Source organism: Oryzias latipes, chromosome 13 (assembly GCF_053564925.1).
Source record: "Oryzias latipes strain Hd-rR chromosome 13, Olatipes_Hd-rR_3.1".
Taxonomy (NCBI): domain Eukaryota; kingdom Metazoa; phylum Chordata; class Actinopteri; order Beloniformes; family Adrianichthyidae; genus Oryzias; species Oryzias latipes.
The window spans coordinates 1947459-1975044 of NC_136249.1; the positions used below are offsets into that span (position 1 = coordinate 1947459).

The window sequence follows — 27586 nt, forward strand, 5'->3', positions numbered from 1 at the left end:
TCGGCTGCAGCCGATCACCCTGTGGTTCAAGTATTGGCTTTAGTTACGCATTGATGACCCAATCCAGACTTTGAACATGACATCCTTGTGTCTGCAGTACCTCAAAGACCACCCTAATGAAAACCTGGTTTCTGGTGTTTTTAACATGTTTCTGTGGCATTTTTCTGAGGATGGGCGATATAGAAGGAACATTAAGCTAAAAGTCACATTTCTGGATATTTATTTATTCAAATTATTGTGAACCAGAGCAGACGAAAATAATGCAGTTTCAAAGTATTACATTTTTTACGTAGAAAATCAGCTGGGGGGGGGCACAAGCTCCCTTCTCTGCCCCATTCAGATGCATCCACTGTCAAACAAATAGACAAATAGTTTTCCTCGTCTGAGCTGGAATCTGGATCTAAGCTGTACAGCTGGATAGATCTGACATTGCTTGCAGTTATTATTGGTTGAATGCTATAAATCCTTCAATCTTTGTTTTCCTGTTTCTCTTTCTTCATTCTAGTCTCTTCCTCCATGTTTTGCCACTTAACTCCCACAATTTCTCCCCTATTTTAACCATTCAACTATTCAAATGTTCAGCTCTTTCAGCTTATTCCAGTTATGACTTTTGGTTTTAAAATTCTTCAACTTTTGAAGATATTCCAGTATTTCCAGGATTGCCTCCACTGAAATACATAGGGAATCCTTATTCGATACGCTGGTTCGAAACCCATCGCTGGCATTTTTCATAACAATATCTTTTTTGTTATTGTGCTGTTTATTTATGCTCAACTTTGATAATTTCTTTCTTGCCAGTTTTACCTTTTAAGTTTCATTCAGCAATACAGCGTTCAACCCTGCATTTTCTTCTGGAAATGCAGCTCCTTCTAGTTATTCTTAATCTTTATTAAATAAATATTAGGTTGAGGTTTTCAGGGCTATAAGGTATCAGGAGAGCGTGTAAACAGAGAACTCTCAGCAAGAAGGAGAGGAATGGGGGTGGGGTTGCTCCGTGCCATGTGGTCTCGCCCACAACTCCCTCTCTGAATTTCTCCTGCTGCTCTGCAGAAACTATGTCCTAGGAAACGACACAGGTTTACTGATTTGGGCTAAAACGTCATAATCATAATCAAAAGACCACTGGGAACCCTTTGAAAACCGGTGAAAAGATGATCAGAGTGGGACTTTAAAGCCTTTGGTAGCCCAGCGTGGTCAAACTTGACTGAACTCAGCACCAAAGCTCAGACGAGATCAGTCCAAAATAGCTCAGCTGTACGGCGGCGGCTGCAGAATGAGCTCCAGAACGCAAACAAAAGAAGTCTTTTAAGAAAAGTCTCCGACTTTCCCAAAGGAAAACCAACATTTACTGGAAGCTTTTTATCAAAATGTGTTCACTCCAATCCAGAGCCCGCTGTGGCGCCACTCAGGGGCTTGAATGCTCCGTCATGTTAGCGTGAAGGCAGCACACCTGCAGCACGGCACCTGCTGTGTGTTCATACATGCAGGTCTGTCTGTCTGAACGCCTGGTAGCTTCTGATAGCATGCAGCCATGAACATGTGTTAGCTCCAGAGGATTTAGGGCTGAGTTCATCACAAAGCCATGCTGAGAGTAAATGCTTTCCTGTGCACACACTGAGCTGCTGTATTCACACGTGGATTTGAACTCAATAAGCTTGAACTCCTGATGGATTTGCTGATGCAGGCAGACGAAGGACTGAATACCAATCAAGTAGAGAACACGGCATATTAAAATAAAAAAAAGATGGGATGGGAGGGGCTGGAGTGCATTGGTTTTTGGGAGGATGTGAGATGGAAAAGTCACAAAAAGATGGCAGATTTGTTCTCAGTTTACATTTCACAAAGGCTTTTCAAGCAGCCAAACATCTGTCAGTGGGCGGGACTACAGAGGATTCTCTCCCCTGCTGAGGCTTAGTGAGCAGCTGCAGGAAATCATAATTATACGTCTATATGTTATGGAAATCTTTTCCACTTGATTGGAAAGCTGCTTTTGCTTTCAGATTCAGAAATATTTTGAATTAACGTGACTCCAGTGATGACTAGGTTTTTTTTTTGCTCTTGCTTAGCTCAAAATAAAAAAGTGACAGTATTTAACATTTATTTATTATTAAATATTTTTCTATCAGTTATTTTTATTTAACATATTTAGTTCTAGTCATTTTTAGTTAAGACTGTCATAATTAAAATAAAACTTTGTTGCCTGAACAAAGTTTGTTTGTTTGTCTTTTTGTTTTTTAACAAATATATTATTAATAATAATAATACAGCTCTTTTAAATAACATAAGCAAAACTAATTAGCAAATTTTCAAATGCAAGAACCAGTCTGACCTAAGAAAAAGGAAAAGTTAAAATTTTACGGCAACTGGGCAACTTGTAGACATGGGTCAGTGGCCGCTCAGGCAAATTTGGAGGTGCGGTGGCAGTCCAGTGACAGGCGGGGGGCAGGAAGGCAGCAGCACAATAATTTACTGATGGGAAGGTCCCCAAAATGGGCATGGGGTGACTGTCACCCTCCAGCCACCCCCACTGCCACTGTCCGACTGTTACAAATCACACAGTAGAGGTGCAGACAATCGACGAGGGCTGTTGAGATGGGCCGGGGGCAATGACCGCATGTTAATCTGGTGATCCTGTGGGTCCAAGTGAAGCATTGATGCTGCATTGATGCTCTTCATCCGATGAAGACTCCTGCTGGGGTTGGACCTTTGCTTTCTTGGGCGCTGGGGTTCTCTGCCCTTGCTGGGTCTTCTGGGAGGCGTGTTGTCTAAAAACTTGTAAATATTTAAATTGACAATTTTATAATTTGTGCTCAAAATTTGAGTTTGTAATGACCAGTGGAGCAGAATGGCCCACTTTTTATGTACCCCCCAGGCTACCGGGGGGACTGGGAAAAACTGGGAAACCAACCAAATCAGCAAAGGATCAAAGACTTCTTTCCTCCACTGTATGTGAGGGCTTCTCCCACCTCTGTGCCACCTGCAGGTGTTTGGAAGGATGGTTGTGACTCCTGAGGTTCTGTTCACAGACTGCTCTCCCGTCACTTTCTTTACTGCCTCTGGAGCTTTTGCAGATGTGTTTGTGAACGACTCTCTGCTGCAATTCACTTCTGTTGATATAAACATGCGTTTTAACAACTTCTGCCTGATGTTCCATCCACTTCAGCAGCTTCTGATAATACCTAGATTGCCGTTCTTTGGTGCTGCAGAGCTGCAAATCTTGCTGAACGCTCTCAGGACTGTCTATCGGAGGTCCAGAAGCTCCTGAAATAACTTGATTTCTTCTTTGTGTCAATCTGATTTATTTTTCTTGCTGTTTTTTTCTTCGCAATACACTTTCCAAATATAGGTGCTGTCTCCATCAGGACATAAAGAGTTAAATCAAGACTGTTGAATCACCTCTTCATTTGAGGTTTATTCTAATGTCAGTTTTACTTCACAATCAAAAGCGGTAAACATGTGGTGAAGGAAAAAGGTTCTCATGTCATTTCTGCCCACAAACATTTTCACAAGTCCAGACAAAAAGCCCAGCAGTTACAAATAGAGCAGAGACAGGTGGTGTTTTTAGAGGGAAAGTAGTGATTTCCCATTCATCGTGAGGAGCAGATAATGTTTTCGGTTTCTGTCATTTAAACTTGTCAGTCGTATGGCTGTGGATGTACACTGCAGCAAAAAGTATTTGCCAGTTGTCCCACTTAAATAGCTGAGAGACATCTGTAATGTTCATCATGGGTACACTTCAACTGTGAGAGGAAGGATGGAAAAAGCTATTTGAAAATAAAGTATTTGTGAAATGAAATTCTTTAGGTGCTTTAGAAAGATAAGAATTCTGTCCCTCACAGACCTGTAACTTCTTCTTTGAAGCTCTTCTATCCCCCACCGGTTTTACTGTATTATGAAAGCAGTTTGAAATATTTACCTGTGTAGCCCTTGTGCTATCTTAGATTACCCCCCCCCCTCTTACATTGACGTGTTCTTCCTACCATGACAAAGGTGGATAAAGGTGGAAAGATTTCATGTGTTTCATTCAGAGCACTGTCTAGTGGGTCTAGATGACCCAACTCCCAATGTTAAAGTGCCTAGAATAGCACAAGGGATAATCATCCTCAAACTTCTTCAACCCTCTTTTATTTTTGTCTCCCCTTCTTTTGTACCCTTACCCCCTATCTTTACAATCCTTCTCTCTTCTTCTCTTTTCTTTTTTCCCATCAGGTCCAACAAGAAATGTATACAAACATCAATATTACGAATAAAAGTTTAGCCTCAAACACAAAAGAGGTTTATACAAATATGTGTCTGCAGATCCATAACCCATGTTGTAACAGTAAAATCAGTCCAACACAAGAGGCCTTCAGCTCTCATCTGTTTGCTGTTGGACAGGACAAGTTAAAAGAAACAACAAACAAACACAATCTTTTTAAAACCTCTGTTTTTCGTCTGTTCCTGATTCACAACAATTTGAATAAAGACACACTCTCAAATGCTATTTTAAGCCTAACTTTTTTTTAAATTGCCCCCCATCATCAGAAAAATGCCACAAGACCATGTTAGAAACACCAACAACAGCATTTTCACCTGAGTGGGTCTTTTCAGAACAAAGGTTTGTATCTTCAGATGATACAGTTATCTTAAGCCGGCTTTGAACAAACTTGTTTCAGGGCACAATCGTTCCTTTCTCTTCTACTTGTGAGGCCGTTAGCAACACTAAGCCGTTGTTTGGAGCAGTGGGAGATACAAACTCAGTGATGTGTGGAGTTGAGCTTCCTGTGACAAACTAACCTGGGGCCAGTCCAACTTAATTACAAAGAAATATGACAGGGGAACACAAAGGCACTTCTCTAAAGATGATTTTCTTCCAGGCCCACAGTAATGGATGTTATTAGGCATCCATTCAAAGCAAAATTAATTGCATTTTGAGAAATTAATTAACACCTTTGTTTGTTTGTGAAGACTGATACCGCTGGCAGCAGTTTGGAGATCTTTTTCCAACACGTTCTGCTTTCTCATCGCTGCAGAAACACGTGCCACCTTCTCAGTGTAACTGTAAAAGTTCATCATCATCTCAAAAACCGTTAAATGGAGAGATATGAGTTTTGTTCACAACAACGTTAGTTTGAGATACAAAAATATTGACATGAGTGTTCAGGAAAAAACACCTTATTTGCTCACTTTCTCAGAGTTGATTCACACATTTAGAACATGCTGTAGCTGGATTATAATTGATTATCAACACATTTTGTAGTCATTGTTAGTCATTAAAAATGAATAACAATACGTAAAAGCCATTTTACTGCCTCTAGAGGAATGATGATGCACTACAGAAGACATGGATGAAGTTATGTTCAGCGGGTTCTTAAGGAAAGTTTTTAAAATGCTACTGAGAAAGGGGTCTAACGCATGACATATGAAAGGGGTTGTTGTATAGGGTTAAATATAATACAGTATTAAAAGAATACATATCTACAACAATAATGCATAAATTACTTACTAAACATCAAATTCTACTCTCATTGTATTCAAAATTGCTTTTCCTTCACAATTAAAATGTTCCTTAAAGAAGCAGCAGCAGCAGCAGCAGCAGCAGCAGCAGCAGCAGCAGCAGCAGCAGCAGCAGCAGCAGCAGCAGCAGCAGCAGCATTTCTTTGACTGGTAACCTGTTCACAGGTTGCCGGCTGGCAGACAGAAACACATTACACAATGAGACAAAGAGGAGTTATGAAAATGCACCACATCTTTAGGGTTAAGCTGTGGTTCAGCAGCAACAGGCTGTTGGTGAAACTTTCCGTCGGGACGGCTGCTACGGCTTGATAAACCCCTGCGGCTGCTGCTCAAAGACGATCTGCTGCAACAAGGCGTCAAAGTGCGGCGTGAGCTTCCTGCAGCACAGAGGAGGATGTGAGCGTGACTGGACGCGATAACGAATGTGAGCGTGTTCCTGCTAAAGTGCAGCTCCAACACTGATTCAGATCAGTGGATGTCAGAGGAAGAGGAACACGACAGGAAACGATGAAGAAGAAAGCAGATCATAGAGAAGATCCTTTTTTTTTGTTCCTGTGTTTGTTTCATCGCTTTCCTTTTCTCTTTTGCCCAAACAGTCGAGGCAGACCGACCGCCACTGTTCATCTTTTGGAAAAGATATCTTTTTGCTGTTTGCTTATATTAACTCACCAACAGTATGTGCTGAATTGGACTAAACTAGAATGAAAAGCATGAACACCATCGGATACGTCTTCTTTATTTGCTTCCTTCTTTTTGCAGAGCCTTTTCAAAATGGTGCATAAAAACATACAATAATTACAATGAAAGCCATCTGACCTCACAGAAAAAAATCCAAAAGTATCTTCAGATTCTGGAAAATGTTTTATTCATCAGCGTTTGGGTGAAAATGTAAAGACCTGGATTGTTTTTTCTTTAGTCTTTATGCTTTGTAATTTCACCAAATCACTTTTGTCATTTGTATTTTGTTTATATGAGAAGGTTCTGGTAGGAGACTTTTACTTTGATCAGAAATAATTGACTGCCATTTGCTTCATATTATCTTATTTGTATTTGCTTTGGGTGTATTGTTTTGTTATTTAAATTAATGTTTTGTGATTAAAAAATAGAAAATTGCCATCTAGTGAGTGACGATGTGCCAAAGATGAAAAAGTCACAGTGAGGAGGTGTTTGTGGAAATGAGACCAGAATTGATTGTATTGTTGTATTTGTGTTTTCACACAATAAACTCCCTCATCCTGGATGGCAATCCCTGTGTGAGACTCATGATTAGACTTAGTCACAACGCAGAAGATCTTATCTGTATCGATAATACAGAATAAAAACACAAGTGTGTCATAAGTAAATTTCATGACTTAGTTCTCACAGACACACACCAACAAATAGTCTGCACACAACTATTTACAGGTTTTGAGTGTTTTCATACATTAATGATGGAAGATTTATTTCACTAGAATTCTGCACACAGACAGACACACACTAGATCTGCATAAGCAATAATCTAGAAGAGGGGGGTAAACACGACCACACTACCACCACACTACCACAGGGTAAAAACACTACCCATGCCCATATTTGTGCAAAAGTGAACAAGCAGGTGGGTTGAATGAATGTGTGCTTCTTAGAGTGTACCTTCATCACACTGAATGCTCCAGCAAAGGCAGGGGGCCTGGCACCCCCCACCCCAGAGCCAGGGGCCGATCCAGCCATCCAAGAGCCCCACCCGGGAGCAACCACGAGCCACCACAGAAACAGAACCGGAGGTCAAGACCCCGCAGCCCCCCGGAAGCCCCCACCAGGAAAGGGACCCGTCCCGCCCCAAGACGCTCCGGGCCTATACCCAATGCCCTGATCGCTCGAGACCTACGCCGGTGCCCAGATGAGAGGCCGGCCACCGCCCAGGAGTCCTGAGCCCCCACCAGCAGTCAGAGGGAATATTGTTTGGGTGAACTGCACCAAATCACTGGAATCTTCTTTAGGATATGTGGGGCATGATTTGGTTTAAACGTTTAAACTCTGGACTTTTGATGTCTGAAACTGTCCTGGAAAGTCTTAGTATGCTGTGTTCACCAGAGATGTGCTGTCAAGTGAGGCAAGTGAGGCTCGGCCTCACCTGTCATTGTGATAAATAGAAAAAAGAACATTAAGTGACAATTATTTTCTACTGATCCATGTTAAAGATACATTTTCAGTTGACTCGACATGTTTTCCACAGTTTCTGAGGTTAAAATCACTCAGTTCGAATGTTGCGCAATCACAGACGGAGTGGAAACTCCGGGCGAGGCTCCGGAGCTTCGCCTCATGTCTGACTGAAGGACTCAGTTTAATCAGTGACGTATGGAAGCGATTCTGTAGCATAATTAAAAATAAAAGTCAAAACCAGAAATGCTTTTTCATTTTCAAAATGAAGCTGCATTTTTTGACTCAAAATTAAAATGAAAAAGCAATCCACCAAAATGCTTTTTCTTTTTCTTCTTCCACACTGCTTATTCTGTCACTTAATTAAAATGATGATGATTGTACACAGCTTCTCAGGACTACGTAGCAGCATGTCGGCCTTCTGCGGTCCTCCTTCGGACGCACCGTGAACAAGCTTTTTTTTCTTCGGACCGGCAGCTGCCTTTGCATAGCGGAGCGCGAAGCTCCCGATCGCCGAAAGCAGAAATGCTGCTTTCTCCCCCTTAGTACACACACCCCTCCCCCCTCAATATATACATCCCAACATAAACACACACACATGCACACACACACCCTTTCAAACACACATACACGCACACACATTTTGCAAGGAAGGTGGGACCTGGGTCCGTCTGTCCCCTGCCTCTTCCTTGGTGGGGGGTACGGGCCCCTTTGCAGCGGCGGCCGTGTCCCCGGGGTGCCGGCTTCCTGGGCCCGGCGGTGCTCTCTCCGCGCGGTGGGGGGGGTTCACATTACATCTGAGCCGGGGGTGTCTGGTCCCTGGGGGGTGGGTTCTGGTCCTTGCTCCTGAGTGCTGGGCCCCGCCAAATTTCCAACTGTGGCCGAGCCTGGTCGGGCCATATTTACAACACCCCTTGTGGGCCCTCTTTTTTCCCCGGGGTTCCCCCCTCCTGGGCGGGGGCGGCGGGCCCCTGCCTAGCTCCTCCCTGGACCAACCGTGGGCCGGGCGGGTGGCTGCCTGGAGTGCGGAGCGGGTCTCCCTTGGAGGGTCCTGGCTCGTACCTGGGGTTGGGGCGGGGGGATGCCCGGAACTCCTGGGTGGTGGTGGGGTGCTCGTTTGGGGCTGTGGGCGTCCTTCTCCGGTGGGGCCCTGAGTTGGGTTCTCCCGGCGCGGCGGGGGGGCTGCTCTCCTGGTTGGGCTGGGGCGGCGCTCTCTTTCCCTCCGTGCGTCCCTGGCCTCTGGCTCTGGGGGCCTTGCGGCGGTCCTGCTGGCCCTGGCCTAGGTGGCGGGCTTGGTTGCCCGGGCGGCGGTTGTTCCCTACCGGTTCCCGTGTGGCGTTGGGGGGATTCCGGCTGCCGCTGCTGCTGCGGTGGGGGTCTTGGGGTGGGGTTGGCTGGGCACTCTCCCTCCTTCTTTTCACGTTCCACCATCCATTTTAGAAGAACATAAACACTCACCTGAGCACAGGTGTTAGCTCACCTTTGCACTAACAGTTTGCATGATTGAATGACTGAAATATTTCACACTAGTTGGTTTTAAGGCATAAGTATGCGTGTGAACACTATCTGTTTTGTGTACATGTCGACAGGTGGACATTTTTGAAGCTAGCAGGTGTGTTTATAACATTTGAGTGTGTGTGTGGACAGGCTCCGCCCCTTTTTTTTCTTTTTTTTTCTACATTTGAACCTTACCATAATGATTAACAACCAGTAAACTTGTTGCTTTATGCTGCTTCATGGTCTTATCCCCCTTCCCCTCCTATTATCACCCCTACCCCCCCTCTCTCTAACGTCCCTCTCTCTTCTTCCCCTCTTTCCTTTTCCGTCCAGTACAACACCAAAGATTTTCAGACATGATTGAAATTAATAAAGTTTGGCCTCAATTACAAAAGGGGTTTATTCAGACATACCTTTGGTTTGTCTGAAGATTAATAACCCCTCTTGTTAAAGTAAAATATGTCCAACACAAGAGGCCCTCAGCTCTCATCTGTCTGCCCAGCTGTTGGACAGGACAAGTAATTAAAAAAAAAAAAAAAAAGAAAAAAAGAAATGCTGCTATGATCTGAGAAACCATCAAATGAATTTGTGTTTCCAGTGGTGTCCAGAACAAAATAAAGGATGATGTAATTCCTACAGAATCGCTTCCATAGTGACGTGCCGTCAGAGCGCTGACTGTGAGGGCACAGAAAAGGCTGCCATTGAGGAGAGCCTCGCCAGCAGGGGGCAGACGTGAGCTGACAGCTGCTTTGTAGCTATACTGGTGCGTGGAAACACAACAGACTGAGGACGTCTGTCTCCATTGAGAGGGAGAAACTCATTACACTAAAAGAAAATAAGGAAGACTTTTTCAAAAACTAAATTTTAGGCCTAAAAGAATTATTTTTACAATCTTTTTCACAGACAACATTTGATAACTGGTTAAAGCACTAGAATTTGAAGTTATCTGTGTACTTTACTTTGGGCGGCAGTGGCTCAGGTGGTAGAGCAGGGCGTCAAATGGGTCGGCAGTTCGATCCCTGTTCCCCCCAGCCAGCTGTCGTTGTATCCGTGGGCAAGACACTTCACCATCCCGCCTCCAGTGCGGCTCCACTGGGGTGTGAATGTGTATGAATGTCCTGGTTATGGTCAGAGGGGCCGTAGGTGCCAACTGACAGCCACGCCTCTGTCAGTCAATCTATTCCATTGTTCCCATTTGTTTACAGTATATATGAATAATTTATAGACAAGAAGGGTGTTCTATCCATGTCTATAAACGAAATATTCTCTGTGGGACAAACATGTTCTTGTGTGTATCTTTAATGCTGTTTCCTGCTGTTGGATGAACGGTGAAATATTCAGTTTTTAATCATTGTAAATCTGACTCCAGAGGAGTCGGTGCCTCACCAGCCATCAACCTCACCGCACGTCACTGGTGTGCACGTCGGCAGAAGCATCAGGTTCATGATAGAGTTGAGTCCAGACTAGAATGGTTCACGAAGTGTCCTATACGGCCCTCGGCAACATTTAGAGCCATGTGTGCTTGGAGTATGTAAATATAATACTATAGTTGTTGGAAGCTGCTCAAAATGAATGAGGGCACTAACCGATCACTTCTGCCTCCTGGCTGTGGTGCAGTGGCCAGTGCAGCATGTTGTGGCTGTACTGAGCATGGTCACAGTCTTACATTTGCTTTGCTGTCAAGCAGGAAAATGTCAACATGTTTGACTCTAAATTGTCTGCATTATGTCTATGTAAAGGATTGAAAAAAGGTTCAATTTTTCCAGAAGTTAACATTTCCTTTTTATGCATGTACTGCATAAAAACTCACTGAAAGGAAGTACTTTTATGCATGAATGCTAAAAATGAACAACATGCCACCTTATATTTCCCTAAATTTAAGTCTTTTGTACTTTATTTTTTATTTTTTGACATTTCTAATCAATTTAAATTCAAGACCAGTGCAATGTTTTTGTGTGGAGACGTAATGGCCAAATGAAAAACAGTAGCTTTGTAAATACCTATATATGTACATTTCCTAGAAATCTTTTGTTTATGGACATTTTTATGCAAACAGAAATATATCTAGCAAAAATGGCACATTAGGAGGCGTTTGTTGAAGTCCAATTCTCGGGAATTATCTTTTTTTTTCTTTACATATTCTTGTGCTCCCACAGAGATGCATTACAGCTTTTCGTAAACCATGTAAACTTTGATGGTTTTAAAGAAGCTCTTCATCATTTTTTTTTGAACTTTTTTTTCTCAGCGACTCTGAGATAAACAGAACCAACTTTTAATGATGTAAATAGTTCTTCTGCTAATCTTTTCAGTTCTGTTTTTCGGTTCTTGTCCTGAATCCCATGGGCTGAAGCTCGATGAGATCCGTGAAGTGCGGCGTGCAGAACTGTTTGGTAGATCATTAGTAACACCTGTGCCTCTCCTGCAGGCTTCGCTCATGCAGGTGTTTCCTCTTTGCTTGATTGGACCGAGTTACAGGAAATTTTGGGGGCAACTTTCATGTCCTTATAAGCTTTAAACCAGCAAAGACGGTTCAGTTTGAAACACAGTAAAGTGTAGAGTCTAAATGTTGGAGTTGCTCCCTTAATAATTTCATCATCATTTGTTTTCATTTTGACTTGTTTTGTTGCATTTGCCACTTGTGTTCGATCAGTGATACCTGCAGAGCCCAGTGGGGGGAGCATGACTGGCATAACGCGCTATTGGTCCTCAGATTTCTGCAAAGGAAGCAGGACTTTATCTATGATCTTTCCCTTTTTCAAGTTGTTTTGTGCTTGTTTTTATGCCTCATCCGCGTTTTCCACACTTTCCTCAGACAGACATGAACATTTTCACACTTTTCTCTCTTTAAACTCTCAAAGTTCAAACCTTCACAGAAAACAAGTCCAGGACTATAGAATGAAAACAAACATCTGATCGTGATGAACACTCGACCACCCTGTCAAGCTACACGTGCAGAAAACACGGCATGATAAAGTCACCAGCCAATCAGAACACAGAACATGATCAGCAAGACTGCGAAAGGTGAACCGCGACACAGCGAGAGACCACAGTATTACAAGATTGAAATAACTACTCTCAAATTGTATGGTTTATCAAACTCTACATGACAAAAAAACCTGCATGAACCTTCATTAGCTTCTTTGCAATTTGTGTTGGGCATCAGCAAAAAAACAGTTTTAATTGCCACAAAGCGTTCAGCTCCTTAGTTTATAGAGCAGAGTGATGCTGTCCACCACCGGCAGCAGCTTTTCCAACATTTGCTGACAAGTTCTGGAAGGAGGCCAACTCTAAGGCTCTTGGTAACTCATGAAGTTAAAGGGAAGTTTCCTGGAGTCGCACTGAAAGCTCACAGTACTATTGAATCTCCAGTCAGGTGTTTAAGTGGAAAACCCTTCGCACATTAGCCTAACACGTCCGCAAGGAGTGCATTAAACTGTTTCTACATCTTCCACGCAGTCAGGCGTGCAGCTGTGGCAGCCAGCATTCCAGTCAGCAGTCTGCCAGAAAAACTTAATTTACACAACACTTAGCAATGATGCAAGCTTAGCTTTCATTAGCATAATGTATTCCTTGATAATCTGTACGCCTCTAGCTTCGACGACTGTGCTTCATTACCAGCAGGCTGCGCCGCACACACGTCAAACACACACGTCAAACACACACATTTCCGTGGCGCTAGTTGAAGTCCTTGAGCGTGCGGTCGTGCGTTTACACCGTCAGGAGAAAGAGGAGCCATAGCGGTGCTGCAGGGGTCTCCATATATTTCAAACAATCATGAATTTTAATGACAACCCGCCAAGGGAGGCTGAGCTAGCAGCCAGCTTCTCTCTCCGCGTTCTGCTCACATGCATAATCGCACACTCTTGTTTAGGCAACCCCGACGCCTTTCGCAAAACCCTTCCAGAATTATTAATACAAGACATGAAAATGTAAAGGCTGGCCCCCAGAGATGACAAGGAACCCAATGCGGTGCATTAAGGAAAGGGGAAGTGACAGCAGAGAAAAAGAGATACACGAAACCCTGAGAGAAAGAGGGCTGTAAATCAGTGTTCACAGAGGGATTTATTACATCCCGTCAGGTCGTGTTGTTGTGACACTTAACATAAGCGCAGAGGTGAGATAACAGCCCTGATATCTTGCAGACGCTACTTAAGGAACCAGAGAAGATGCGGCCAAAGGAAACGCACACAGAGAAGGAGGAGAAAACAACCTGGAATAAGGAAAAGGTGGTGCACTTACTGAACAGCGGTGGAGACTTTCAGGCGTCGAATGCCTGGCGTGGGAAACTGGCGGGAGTTGATGTAGGCAACCTTCCTCACAGCAGTGTTCATGTTTTGCAAGTCGTCTGCCTCCATTACCAGGATGGACTGAGCTGGATTAAAGTGGAACTAGAGGGGAAAAAACCCAAAACAGACATTTTTGTTGCAGAATAAATCATTCATACCAACATTCATTGAGATTGTGCATTTTTTTTCACAAGATGAATCAACATTTGAAATGAAATAAACAGCCTTGAATGTGCAAAACAGTGCAGTTGCATTACTTTTTATTTCTTTTTTATCTGCCATTTCTTTGGAGATAGACATGACTGTTTAGTTGCTAATTGTTCCACTTTGTTCCCCAGATCAATCAGAACTGTAGGAAGTAGTAAACACGTTTGCCGACCTTTAGCAAAAGGAGGTGGGAGCAAGGAGGGACGACCTATCATTGAGGGTCATGTATGAGTGTGAATTTAGTAAAAACAACAGCTGATTATACAGATGGCTTTGGGAACAACTGATGTTGGCAAAGCCGTGCGTTCAATAAACTGAAAGCTTTCTTCCGGCTGGAGATTAAACTTGACATGACTAATCTCTCCTCATTATTTAACATATTTAGACATTTTTTAAGTAAAGATAATCCCTAAATACCTTTAAAGGGCTTAGATGTAATTCCAGACTCTTTCAGTATCACAACATCTAAATTTCTGGTCTTTATCTGATACGTGCTGGAAGGTAGAATCTACTAACAAGAAACACGCTTGGATTGTTTTTTTTGACAATTATATCAACAACAATGACATTAACATTCACATTTTTACAAGCGCTGACTCAAAAAGAACTAGGCATAAATGGGTTCAGGTGAATGATGACAGAAAGCAGAGACAACGATTAGAAAGGAAAACTTGTTGGGTGTAGTTTTAGTGATCCATCTGGAAAATGAAGAAAAGAAAAGAAAAAAGAAAAGCTGCCCTTGACTGGAGCAAAGCAAGTCTGCAAAAAGAAACACCAACAAGTGTACAAAAGCAGTTCAGTCCATTTTAACAATGGCCCGAAGGCTTAGAAAATAAGGGATTGAAATTGTGTATGGAGAGTTTCTGCTATTTGTTTTTTTTACAAACCCCCCTTTTAGGCTTTTCATAAAACATCTAATGACTTAAAAACTGTTTTTGGAGTACTGCAGGTTCAATTTAAAGACCAATTTTGTTTTTTGTGTTTTTAAAATGTTCTTTATACTTTATTTTTCTGATGATTGATGACACCTAAAAAAAGATTAAGCTTAAAATTGCATTTCTGAGTATTTCTGTATTAAAACATTGTTCAAAAAGCTCTGTACGGTGGCCCAGAAGGGTCACAATACTTCAGATTTCACAACACAAAATAACACACTCATTACAACACTAAACACAACACAATTACTCACAACACTAGAGAATCTTCTGCATGTCCTAGAAAATGACACAGGTTTTTTATTTATAACTCAAAATGTCTTCATCATCATATCATCATATGAAAAGGCCACCAGGAATGCTTTTAAAATAGATCAAAAGATAACTTTTAGGCAGTGTATGTTTAAAATGTCACCAGACAAACTTAAACTCACTTTGTTTAAAAGAGTTAAATTTACAAAAGGTACATTTTCAGAGTCAGAATTCAGATGTTTACTCATTTCATCTGCATAGACTTCTAATAACAATCTTGTCTTTCTTTATTTGCACCTTTAGCTTCATTTGAAGTGTTACTGTGTGTTTGCACATTTGGACTGCCACACAAATCTGATTGTTTTTATTGTTACTGTGAGAACAAACGTATGGCTTTACTGACAGAGGCTTGACTCCAGCAGTTCTGATTCACTGTGACTCTGTAGGAAACACATTACATCAGTTTATCGGGACAACGAGGAGCCGTTCAAACTCAAATGAATGCAGCTTTTTCTTCTCCAGCACTGCTTCATACAGGAGGGAAATGAAGAGACAAAATTGATTCACAGAGAGACACATGAATAAAGATGCAATACAAAGAGAGTAGTGATGCGTGAAATGAAAAAAACATCTGTTTAAACCTTTAATTCTCACAGTTTTATGAGCAACTGCTTTTGCAAGATTGATATTAACTCTTAAAGAAAAAAAATATATTTTTGAGGGAAAAAAACAATTATAAACCTCTTAGTTGGAGTTCTTGAGATGATCAAACTAACTGCGCTAGTTTAACTTTGGCATTTCATCAAAATGCTATGTCATTCGATTCAAATCATGTATTGACATCTAAAGCTGATGCGGAGAAATCAGTCCATGATTTCAGGCAGTCAAGCATTTGGTGCTAAAGCCAAGAAGGATCAGCTGCTAACCAACTATGAGCCTCTTAAAGCAAGAACATGGGAAAAAAAACAGAAATTATAGATACATACAGCAGAGACCAAAAGTTTGGAAACACCTTATTCAAAGAGTTTTCTTTATTTTCATGACTATGAAAATTGTAGATTCACACTGAAGGCATCAAAATTATGAATTAACACATGTGGAATTATATACAGAACAAAAAGTGTGAAACAACTGAAAATATGTCATATTCTCTCTCTCTCTCTCTCTCTCTCTCTGTGTGTGTGTGTGTGTGTGTGTGTGTTCCAAAAGCATTTACATCTGTCAAGAGATGAGTTTACAAACGAGGTTGATCATCTCAGGTATTCCGTTCCAAAAGTTTAACAGACGAGCATTTGTCCCTCAGCGATAAGCTGCCTTTTTACTGTCAATGCTTTTCCGAGTGAACATCTGCTTACACGGAGACTCAGGGAAGTCAGGTAATCCATCAATCTGAACATCATGGCTGTGCTCCATTATCATGCAATGGCTTTGTCACTTTGATTAAAACAAACAGACCTAATGCTTGCTGTGATGGATCACCCACTGGGGGGTAGATTTCAGGTTTTTATAAATAGACCTTGATGGTCTGTTCAGAAAAAAAGAACTGATCGACGTGCAGCATGATAATTAAGCAAACAGAAATGCACACTTAACAGTGAAAAACGTCCTTTAATGTTTTAAAGCTCCCTTTTCTTTGTGCAAATATAAAAATTATTTCTTATTCAATGACCATGAAGGGACATATTGAAGCTTCCATATTTTCCGCACTATAAAGAACACCAATAAAAAAAACGTAATTTTTTTCAAGAGACGACAGTACGCCTTAAAATCCAGATCGCCTTATAGCTGGATTTTTTTTGGCTGTTGTTACTGATGTTGAAGGGATTTTGAGATGTGTATCATAAAGCAACAAGTTGCTGAAAGTTTATAATCATTACTGTCAGATGTAAATGTATAATGAATCTAAAAGGGGCGGGGCCTGTCCACACACTCAAATGTTATTTTTTTTTTTTTTTTTTTTTTTTTTTTAACTTGTCCTGTCCAACAGCTGGGCAGGCAGATGAGAGCTGAGGGCCTCTTGTGTTGGACATATTTTGCTTTAACAATAGGGGTTATTAATCTTCAGACAAACCAAAGGTATGACTGAATAAACCCCTTATGTAATTGAGGCCAAACTTTATTAATTTCAATCATGTTTGAAAATCTTTGGTGTTGGACCGGACGGAAAAGGAAAGAGGGGAAGAAGAGAGAGGGACGTTAGAGAGAGGGGGGGGTAGGAGGGTGATAATAGGAGGGGAAGGGGGATAAGACCATGAAGCAGCATAAAGCAACAAGTTTACTGGTTGTTAATCACCATGGTAAGGTTCAAATGTAAAAAAAAAACAAAAAAAAAAGGGCGGAGCCTGTCCACACACACACTCAAATGTTATAAACACACTTGTTAGTTGCAAAAATGTCCACCTGTCGACATGTACACAAAACAGATAGTGTTCACACGCATACTTATGCCTTAAAACCAACTAGTGTGAAATATTTCAGTCATTCAGTCTGTTGAGCTGACACCTGTGCTCAGGTGAGTGTTTATGTTCTTCTAAAATGGATGGTGGAACGTGAAAAGAAGGAGGGAGAGTGCCCAGCCATCCCCACCCCAAGACCCCCACCGCACCAGCAGCGGCAGCCGGATTCCCCCCAACACCACACGGGAACCGGCAGGGAACAACCGCCGCCCGGGCGACCAAGCCCGCCACCCAGGCCAGGGCCAGCAGGGCCGCCGCAAGGCCCCCAGAGCCAGAGAGCAGGGAGGCACGGAGGGAAAGAGGGCGCCGCCCCAGCCCAACCAGGAGAGCAGCCCCCCCGCCGCGCCGGGAGAACCCAACGCAGGGCCCCACCGGAGAAGGACGCCCACAGCCCCAGACGAGCACCCCACCACCACCCAGGAGTTCCGGGCATCCCCCCGCCCCAACCCCAGGTACGGGCCAGGACCCCCCAAGGGAGACCCACTCCGCACTCCAGGCAGCCATCCGCCCGGCCAACGGTTGGTCCAGGGAGGAGCGAGGCAGGGGCCCGCCGCCCCCGCCCAGGAGGGGGGAACCCCGGGGAAAAAAGAGGGCCCACAAGGGGTGTTGTAAATATGGCCCGACCAGGCTCGGCCACAGTTGGAAATTTGGCGGGGCCCAGCACTCAGGAGCAAGGACCAGAACCCACCCCCCAGGGACACGAACACCCCCGGCTCAGATGTAATGTGAACCCCCCCACCGCGCGGAGAGAGCACCGCCGGGCCCAGGAAGCCAGCACCCCGGGGACACAGCCGCCGTTGCAAAGGGGCCCGTACCCCCCACCAGGGAAGAGGCAGGGGACAGATGGTCCTAGGTCCCACCTTCCTTGCAAAATGTGTGTGCGTGTATGTGTGTTTGAGAGAGTGTGTGTGTGCATGTGTGTGTGTTTATGTTGGGATGTATATATTGAGGGGGGAGGGGTGTGTGTACTAAGGGGGGTGCGGTTAAAATTGGCGGGTAGGGCACTAAGGGGACGTCTCCTGATTACTCACAGTGACGTCCCCTCACCCTCCCCACCAAGGGGCCCTAAATGTCTAAGGTGCGGTTAAAATTGGCGGGTAGGGTGCTAGGAGGACATCCGCTGCTTGCTGGCAGTGATGTCCAAGCACCCCCCCTACCAAGGGCCCTACATGTCTAAGGTGCAAATAAAACCGAAAGAGGGGGGGCCCACTCCATACGGCAACCACAGGAGGGGGGTCACTGCCTAGTAAACCCCCCCCCCAAGGCTCATCGCAGGCTAAGCCCCCCACCCCCTCACCCTATTATGAGGTTATATGAGGAAGGGGGTAAGTTGGGGACAGATGATAGACTGTCCCCCGGTGGTCAAACAGCCGTCCCCCGCCCCCCCCCCCCCCCAGCAAGGGGGCCAGGCCCACCCAGCCCCGGGGCCCCACCCCCGGAGGCGCAGACACCCCAGGCCCAGCACCACCACCCCCACACAGAGAGAGGGGAGCCAGAAAGCGCCGGCCCCCCCCGGAGCAAGCCCAGGCCCCCACCCCCAAACGCCGGCCCTAGAAGAGCTCTAGTCAGGCCTCGACGGGACCGAGGCAGCCAACCGGCCGGGGAAACCGCCGATGGCCTCAGCGGAGACCCCGACCCGTCAACCCCCCCTGCCCCGTACCAATAGTGCCCCCCCCCCTCCCCCAGAATGCCCCCCCACAGGACAGGGCCGACAAGACCCCCACCCCACCCCACCTCCAGACCCCGCAGCCGAAGCGGATGACACCCAGAGCGACCGGGGGCCCCAAGAGGGTTGTCCCGTCCCGCCCCAGAGCCAGGGAAGGGCCGATCCCAGCCCCAGGTGTAGACGGGAAGCCCATCCAGCGCCGCTGGGCCCCCCCCCCCGAGCAGCGCCCCCCGCCAACCCCCCCCAGCACAGGCAAAGGGACCACCCCCCCAAGCCAAGCCAGACCACCACCCCACCCCCCCCACCACGCACCCCCACACCCAAGCCCAGAGGACCACGCAGCGCCCCAGGCCGCCCCACCCAGGCGCCGGACCCGACCCCCCGACCAACGGAGCCCCCACCACCCCCGGCCAGGCACCGGAGGCCCCGACCCCCACCCCGGCCCACGGCAGAAGGGCAAGGAGCAGCGACGACCATGCCCCCCCCACCCCCTAAGTCACGGAGTTAGCTATGGGAGACCAGAGAGACCGAATTCTTTCAAAGTTACTTGAACTTTGGGCTGACATTTTTTCCAAGCTGATATGATCATACACATCACACTCAAATGTTATAACCAGACCTGTTGGCTCCAAAAATGTTCACATATAAACATGTCAACATGTATACTTATGCATACAAACCAATCACACGAACAACAAACCTGAATTTCATTCAGTCATGCAAACTATTTGTGCAAAGATGAGATGGCACCTGTGCTGGAGTGATTGTTTCTGTTCTTCTGAGGTGGATGAGGAAATGTAAAAAAAAAGAGGGCGAGTGTCCAGTCATCCCCACACCAAGATCGCCGCCAAAGCAGCAGCAACATTCTTCTATCCAGAGATTTCTCAGTGTTCTGTAACCGTTTTTCACTTTGGCTGTTCTAAATCATGATTTATGCTTTTACAGCCATTTGTTCATCCTCCAAGACCCACTTTTAACCGACTCCGATGGGTAACCTCATAACCGCCTCCAGCTATCCTTCTGTGGTAACAAGTACAAAGCGTTAAAGGTTCTGTGCCTGCACAAAACACAGAGAACACCTAAAATACTTGTATCTTCACCAACATACTCGACAGTCGATCTGATAAGTTTCTAATGAAGGCCTGTCTTTAGTCTTCTTTCACACATTTTCTCTATTTCTAAATCAACATGTTTTGACTGAGGACTAGGGTGTCCTTTTCATTTGGGGCGTCACCAAGTGTGCACATGGAGTGAAAACATCTCTGAAGCAGAGGCCTGTTCAACTCAATTTAACAAAGGCTATTTTCTTAAGTGTCTTCTGTTTGACTGAAGCATGCAGCAGAACCTGCCATTACATTAAATATTCCGCCATGTACTCGTGGGGCGGCCGTGGTGCAGCGGTAGGGCGGTCGTCCCATGATCGTAAGGTTGCAGGTTCGATTCCCGCCTTGCACGCCCATGAGTCAAAGTGTCCTTGGGCAAGACACTGAACCCCACCTTGCCTCTGGTGGTAGGCAGGCGCCTGTGTTTGGCAGCGGAGCGACCACCAGTGTGTGAATGTGTGAGTGAATGTGTGTGTGACTGGGTGAATGGGTCTGTGACTGTAAAGCGCTTTGTCCTTGTAGGAAGAAAGGCGCTATATAAGTATACGCCATTTACCATTTAAACATGGCGGAATTTTCTGATTTCTAATTTGGGCCTGTAGGTCTGAGATCCAGTTTGTTTTTGATTTTGTTTTTTGTGCTCTGCTGATAGCACAGTTTGACCTCAAGCTACATTTGTTTGGACATCCATTTCCAGGATGGCTCCTAACCGTCTTGAATGCTCTGACTGATCTGTCCTTCTCTGCAGATGCATCATTTCCTGGAAACACTTAGCTGAATCCTTCCCTCTTGCTGGGACACACCTGAATGCCCGGTACCTGAGGGTGACACCACTTCAGCATCTTGTCTAGTTCTGCATACTCCTCAGCCCTATCATCTTCACATCTTTCACCGCCTCTTCTTATCTGCTGCTCTTCATCCCAACACCTTGTGTCTGCCTCCTCTTCAGCCTCCTTGCCTGCTATTCTTCACTGATTGTGAAGTGCCAGCCCTTTACCTGTTCAGCTAAATGCTTTCCTTAAGCCTCACGATGACTCACTGGAACCTGACGAGTGTTTGGCTAAGAAGAAAATCTAAGGGCCCTCTAAAGATAAACTGCTCCGGCCCTGGAGAGGCTGTCCTTCTCTTCTCTCCCATATCCCTCAGCTCATCCCACCTTGTCATCTGAAAAGACTGGCACACATCTTTTTACTGCATCACAGCACAAGAGCACTGAGAAAAGCTGTTGGAGTGAAAAGCCACAGTAAAGAAAGGAGGGCTGGAAAGAGTGTTAAAGCAGGCTGATGCTGGGTGGCTAAGGGGGGGGGGGGGGGTGGAGGATTTGGATCTACAAACCCCATTCATCTTGTCTGGCCTCTGTCTTCTCCAGCACTGGGAGATGGATTAGGCCGCCAGTAAAATGGGGTGGGAGGGGGAGGATGGCAGAGGACTTCCATGGGTGAGTTTGCAATTGTGATTCAAAAGAAATAGCTTTTTCCTGTCAACTGACCTAGATGTTTGTGCATGTGCTCCCCAAAGGAGATTATCTGTTTTGTAGAGTCAGAATGTGTTCTATAGAAAAGCAGCAGAAGGTTTGGGATTGCAGAAACGGTTTAATAAAAGGGATGTGTCGAGGAAAGATGAATGACACAAGTGTCTGTCTGTCAGGATTTAACATGGTTTAGCATTTTGTAGCGAGCAACAAAGAAAGGAACAACAGTTCTTACCAGCCTGAACATTGTAATATTTGCTTGCAGGGTATCTATTTAAAGTCCCGCTCCAATCATCTTATGATGATGTAAGAATTCTTTTTGAAGAAAATCAATAAGCACTCTATTTTGTTACTTGAAACCTTGATCTAGGGATGATTACTGGAATAATATCAAAATGTATTCTGAGTGTTGATGTTTTGAACCATGTAAACTATAAAATGAAATAACTCCGCAGGGGTTGACTTATATAAATTCACTTCTTGTCACTCCTTTTCAAGCAATACATTAAGGTCTACCTGAACTTAGTTAATAATAATTACATTTACTGTAGCAAAGGTGACCTAAGTCTGTCTTGGTTTTGTTTTTTTAATCAAAGTATTTCATCCTTTCTGTAATGAGTTTGATAAATCTGTGTGATTTGTTTCTTGTTATTTTTCTTGTTTCTTGACGTAGTTTCTGCAGAGCAGCAGGAGTTCTTCAGAAATTCAAGCAGCCCCGCCCCCATCTCCCCTTCCCGTACTTTTTTGGGTATAAAATGAAAGCTGATTTACAATGACTTGATAAAGTAAATACAAAGAAAAGCTATGTTGAGCTTAACGTTCTTCATACATGTCGTCCAACGTCAGAAAAATGTCACAAGAACATGATTAAAACAGCATTTTCACCACAGTGACTTAGAAAATACAATAATTATAAGCTTGAAACTACATACGGGTACATACGAGTACAAAGTAAATAGCTTTCTATGATTTGTCATAAAGAAAATAGTTTTTTTTATTTTTCTTGGGGGGGATTTTTTAGTTCCCATCTGCTCAAAAACAACCACACAGCATAACTTGATCTCATCCTTTATGGAATCAAATCATGAAACTTCACCAGTGTGACCCCTGCATTAAAATGTTAAGCTGTCTCTTTTATGATTCAAGCTAAAATCTAACAGATCATACCAGATTTCAAATAAGAGCTGCTTTACTGGAGCAGACGGCTACAGTTGGTTTTGAAGCGCCTGCAGGAAGGTTGAGTGATTATAGTGTCTTGTACATATTTCAATTAGAATCAGCCATTTCAAATCCTAATCAGAACAAACTGATTTGGCACTGTTGTCCCTGAGTTGATGTGTTTAAAAAAACCTTCTGGCATCACTTTCAGTGACTCATTTTCCTGTGTGTGCTTGTGTGTTTGTGTGCAAACCTTTATACTCTTATCCAGGCTCTCCAGGGAGTTAATGTCCAGTCCTTCCTTGCAGGCTTGTAGACATGAAATCACTTTCTGACTCTCAATCTTCCCAGGTCGGACGGTCAGTCCAGACAGGCTTCCCCGGAAGTACTGAGTGAACCGCGGCTTGGTCACCTCCCCACCTACACACAACATGTACAGTCAGCTTCAGGTCAAAAACTGTTTCAAGTAGGCCGATACTGATAATCAATATTTCCCCTGCAACTGTGGCTGATAGCCGATACAAGTGTCTACAGTAACACAAAGTTAAGATTTCCTTTTTTTTTCTTTAATAGAAATGCACAACTTTTCTTTTACTGGACAATCACATTGTACTTGACCTTTTTAACATACAGCAAAGGATGTCATTTGAACAAGTATCACATTCAAACTTTCATACAGATATATCTGTAGGCATTCAGACCATTTCATAAATATTGGACATAACTGTAATCAATAAGCTCCCCATTGCCAGAGATCTATTAGGAACAACATGTGTCCCTATCAAAACTAAAAGTTACCGCAAAACTGTCAATTACCGACTATGACTGTAAACATAAACTTCCCAATATATTAGGAACACTTCACTTAAAAAATAAAGTGTTTTTGAAGACAGTCAGAAGAACATCGGTAGATTTTTTAATATCGGACCGATACCAATAAACTCAAAGTATGCAAATCTCAGCTGATACCAATATTGATACTGATTATCACCCATCTCTAGTTTCAAGTGTCATTTTTCACAATTTCTTACAAAAATAGGACAAATCTGTTTCTTAAAGTCAACTACTATTGTTAAGGTTTGCTGTGTATATGAATGACTGTCACATATTTTTTCAAAGCAGAAAATAAAAAAATAAAAAAAAGTTTTGGAGTCAAGAATAATAAAAATGATCTGAGAGCAAATATTTAATATTTTCGTTTCCAACTTAGAAAGTTTTGTGTGTACGACGGAATTTTAGGACCACCCAAAAAAAAAGAAGTAAAATTACGAGATTTTCAGTCGTAAATTTACGAGGTTACAGTGGAAGTGAGCATACAGAGCACTTAGTGAACGCCGCGCAGCAGCAGAGCAGACCGACTAAACTCAACTGAAAAGGTGAGCTGAATGTTTATTGATAACGTATTGATAAATGTTTGGAAGCTCATTTGTTTGATTTATGATTTATTAAAGTTTTATTTATTGATGGTTGGTTTGCAGGATCCCTGCAGCCTGATGAAGCCATCGGTGTCCCTGCAGCTGTCTGCTTCAATCCTTTCTTCCTCCTCCAAAGAAAAGATCTCTATGTTTGTGTGACGCTTCAGTCTGAGGAGGAGCAGCAGTTTTTGCCTTTTTCAACGTTGTAATGCAAATATAACAGACTATTTTCATTCATCTTTGTTTTTTAATGATCAAACGGGACGCTTCATCTGGAGGAGTGGGTGTATGTAACACTGTTTACTTCCGCATTGGTGATCTGATGACAGGTTCATGACGTAAGGTGACAGATGAACTTCAGGTTATGTGAATGAAAAGGAGAATAAAGGCTGCAGCGATCCTCTACACCCAAACGTGTCTCTGAGCTCCTTATTTTACATATGAAACGCCGCTTTACCGACACTGAACCCCGGAAAGACGGCTCCACTGACAATAATCTGATTTTGAGTCGCCAAAAGACTCAGAATCTCTTTGTTTTTTAAATCTATCCAAATAAAGCTTCACAAAGGCTCCACATATTTCATCTTCAAGCTAGGCTCAGATAAATACTTTGGTGTTTTTTCCTCGTTAATCTATGACTTTTTTTCTCGTAAATTTACGACTCAAAATCTCGTAAATTTACGAGAAAAAACTGGTAAATTTATGATTTTTGTTCTCGTAAATTTACAACTTAAAATCTCGTAAATGTCCGACTTTAAAGTTGTAATTTAAAATGTTTTATTTTTTGTAAACTGGCCCTAAAACTCAGTCGTATGTGTGCAACATGGTGGCCTAAATATAACTCCATAAAATTGTAGTAATAAAAGCAGCAGCGGCTTTTCCATCATGGCTGAAAAAGGCTGGAGAAGAAATCCAAACATTGAAGCTCTGTGCTCTGACCTGCAGAAAGGGCATATCAGCCAGAGGAGCCTCCAGAATTCATTAGCTAAAAGGTTACTGTAGCAATGGGTATTAAACCTTCACTTTTTGCATTTCCCTTCATTTATCTCTTCCTCCTGTGTCTTTCTTTGGGAGTGAGTTTCTGAAACATGAAGGTTCTGGAAGATTCTTTCCATTTAAAACTTGTCAGTGAGGACCAACGGTAGGAAAGAAATCACCTTTCTGTCAAATATATGTGCAGTACTTCACCCGGTCACCCGATCACACCTGCCATCACTGTTTTACTTGGAGATAGTGACATTTTTAATATATCTAGTATCTGTCAAATAAAATCACAGATCTGATGCAGTCAATTCATGTTTTTTCAGAGCAGAAAAGTCCAGAGGACTCTGTTTGATTGAGCGAGGACTGCTAAAAATGTTGCTTTTTAATTTATTGTTTATTTTCCTGTTGATGATATATTATATCATCAACACACATGTGTGATATAATCAGGTGCGCTCTATAGTCCTGAAAATTACGATAGTCAGAACTAGGTTTCCTCTGTGTCAATAGAAAAGAAACATGCACACTTTAGCTCATGCATGCAAATAAATTGGTTATTATAGTATTTGTATCTGCTTTTAGAATTTATTTTTGGTTTATTTTGGCTGCCACTTTATCATCAGAGCAGGGGAATCTGGCTGTTTGCTGCTGAATCAGCCAAACTCTATCATGTCTGTTTTTACCCAAGGTTTGGCCACTTTATGAGACACTGGTGTGAGTGTGTGCGGAAACAATGTTTAATCAGGCTCCCCTAATTAATGCCTCAGGAATCTGTATTACTGTCAAAGAAGCGGTGAAAAATTCCAGTCAGCAAACACTGAGGAACAACTGAGCACTCCTGGAAGCACTTCATCATACCTTACTCCCCAGGTGTGAAAATGTGACAGAAATGGAGTGCAGCAACTGGAGGCCTTCAAGTTACAGTCCTGTCTGTGATTGCTGACCTGCAGCTAGATTGTGCACAGTGACTAGTCAGATAGAGCTCCCTTATCATCCTGAGGGCAGACAGAAAGTCCCAGCAGCTGATGGGATCTCTCCAGAGGATTTCATCAGCTTATTGGCTTGTCATTTGCTTGTCTGCCTTCCAAGATGAGACATGATGAAGTCTTTTCTCGCTCTGGCAGACAGAGCGACACCTGAAAACTCTCCAGATCGGATCTCTGGTCTTTCATTTTAATTCTACACATATAGCTCATTTGGTCAGAGCTGTAGCTGCAGATTTCACTGACTCCAAACCAGAAGAAGAGCAGACTAAAACTCATTACTTTTTTAAAAGTATATTTTTAAAACACCTATGCCCCCATGATAAAGAGAAAAGGTCATGTTCAATAGGAATAATTATCCTAAAACTCTTCATTCTTAGATTGTTTTCTTGCATGTTGCTAAAACGTCTCAAATAAAGGAACAAAATACAATGGAAAAAGAGAAAAAAACAAAACTTTAAAATTCAAAATACATTGTGCCAATGTACAGTCTAATTTCAATGGACATTTCATCATAAAGATAAGTGCTCATGTTTGTCACTGATGTCAATCCAAAGCCACAATTTTCTTTAAACTTCATAGAGGACCTCTTACCCTTAGAGAGCAGATTACACCTACTGACTTCATTTATTTATTTCAGAGGAAGACTCATAAACGTACCTTAAAATACTGTAAAAAAACAGTTTAACCTTTATCACCACCTCCAAATATGCAGATTATTTCGTTCCCACAAAATAGTAATTAAAATAAAGAAAATCCCAAAAGACGGCCTTTTTTCCGCATCAACAGGAAATGTTTACATGTCGGGAAGTCTCTTTTCTGACTAGCTCTGATTTTGTGGAAAGTGAAGCGAATCTCCTCATTTAATTTGTTGTTAGATTTTTTTCTTTGCAAAATGTGTGATGACACAGTTTCCATTAAACAAACACAAATCAACTCACGCGATTCACGCGAAGTCATTCAAAAACAGGGATGTGAACATTTACACCAGATACTAATTTCTTTCTGTGTATATATATATATATATATATATATATATATATATATATATATATATATATATATATATATATATATATATATATATATATATATATATATATATATATATAGACACTGAGGATGTTTAGACATAGGATTTATTTAAGTTTTACAAAAGCATCAGTAAACACGACTCCACGTCTGGTTGATGAGATCATTCAGTCTTTCCCGGTATAGTAAGTTTCCATCCCACTGCTAAAGCCGCTTTCCGTCGCTACTTCCGTGTCTCTGTGACCCACGTTAGTTCAAGAACGGAAACATAAAAACAAGAATCAAACAAGATCTTTTTGTAATTGTCTCGATGAAAAAAACTAAAATATCACAAGATTTAGGAGGCCCGAGCTGGCTTCCAGCCCATCCTGCATAGCACTTTGTCTGCCGCCCAACCAGCTACACGTGCCGGCATAGTAAGCAAGCAAAGCAAGCTCCACCGCCGGAGATCGCTAAACCGCTCCAGTGGCAGACAGAGGCTCTCTGGGGCGTAGTGATCACCTCGCTAT

General features: G+C 43.1%; 1 protein-coding gene across 1 annotated transcript in view; it reads right to left on the reverse strand.

Annotated features, from left to right (window-relative positions):
- LOC101159373 (calsyntenin-2) overlaps nucleotides 1-27586 on the reverse strand; it is a 404380-nt gene that overhangs the window by 19589 nt on the left and 357205 nt on the right. Inside the window, exons 10-11 of the mRNA XM_011483059.4 lie at nucleotides 22917-23083; nucleotides 13369-13517 (exon numbers count right to left, since the gene is read on the reverse strand). Of these exons, the coding sequence (XP_011481361.1) occupies nucleotides 13369-13517; nucleotides 22917-23083 (316 nt within the window). The remainder of the gene's footprint in view (nucleotides 1-13368; nucleotides 13518-22916; nucleotides 23084-27586) is intronic.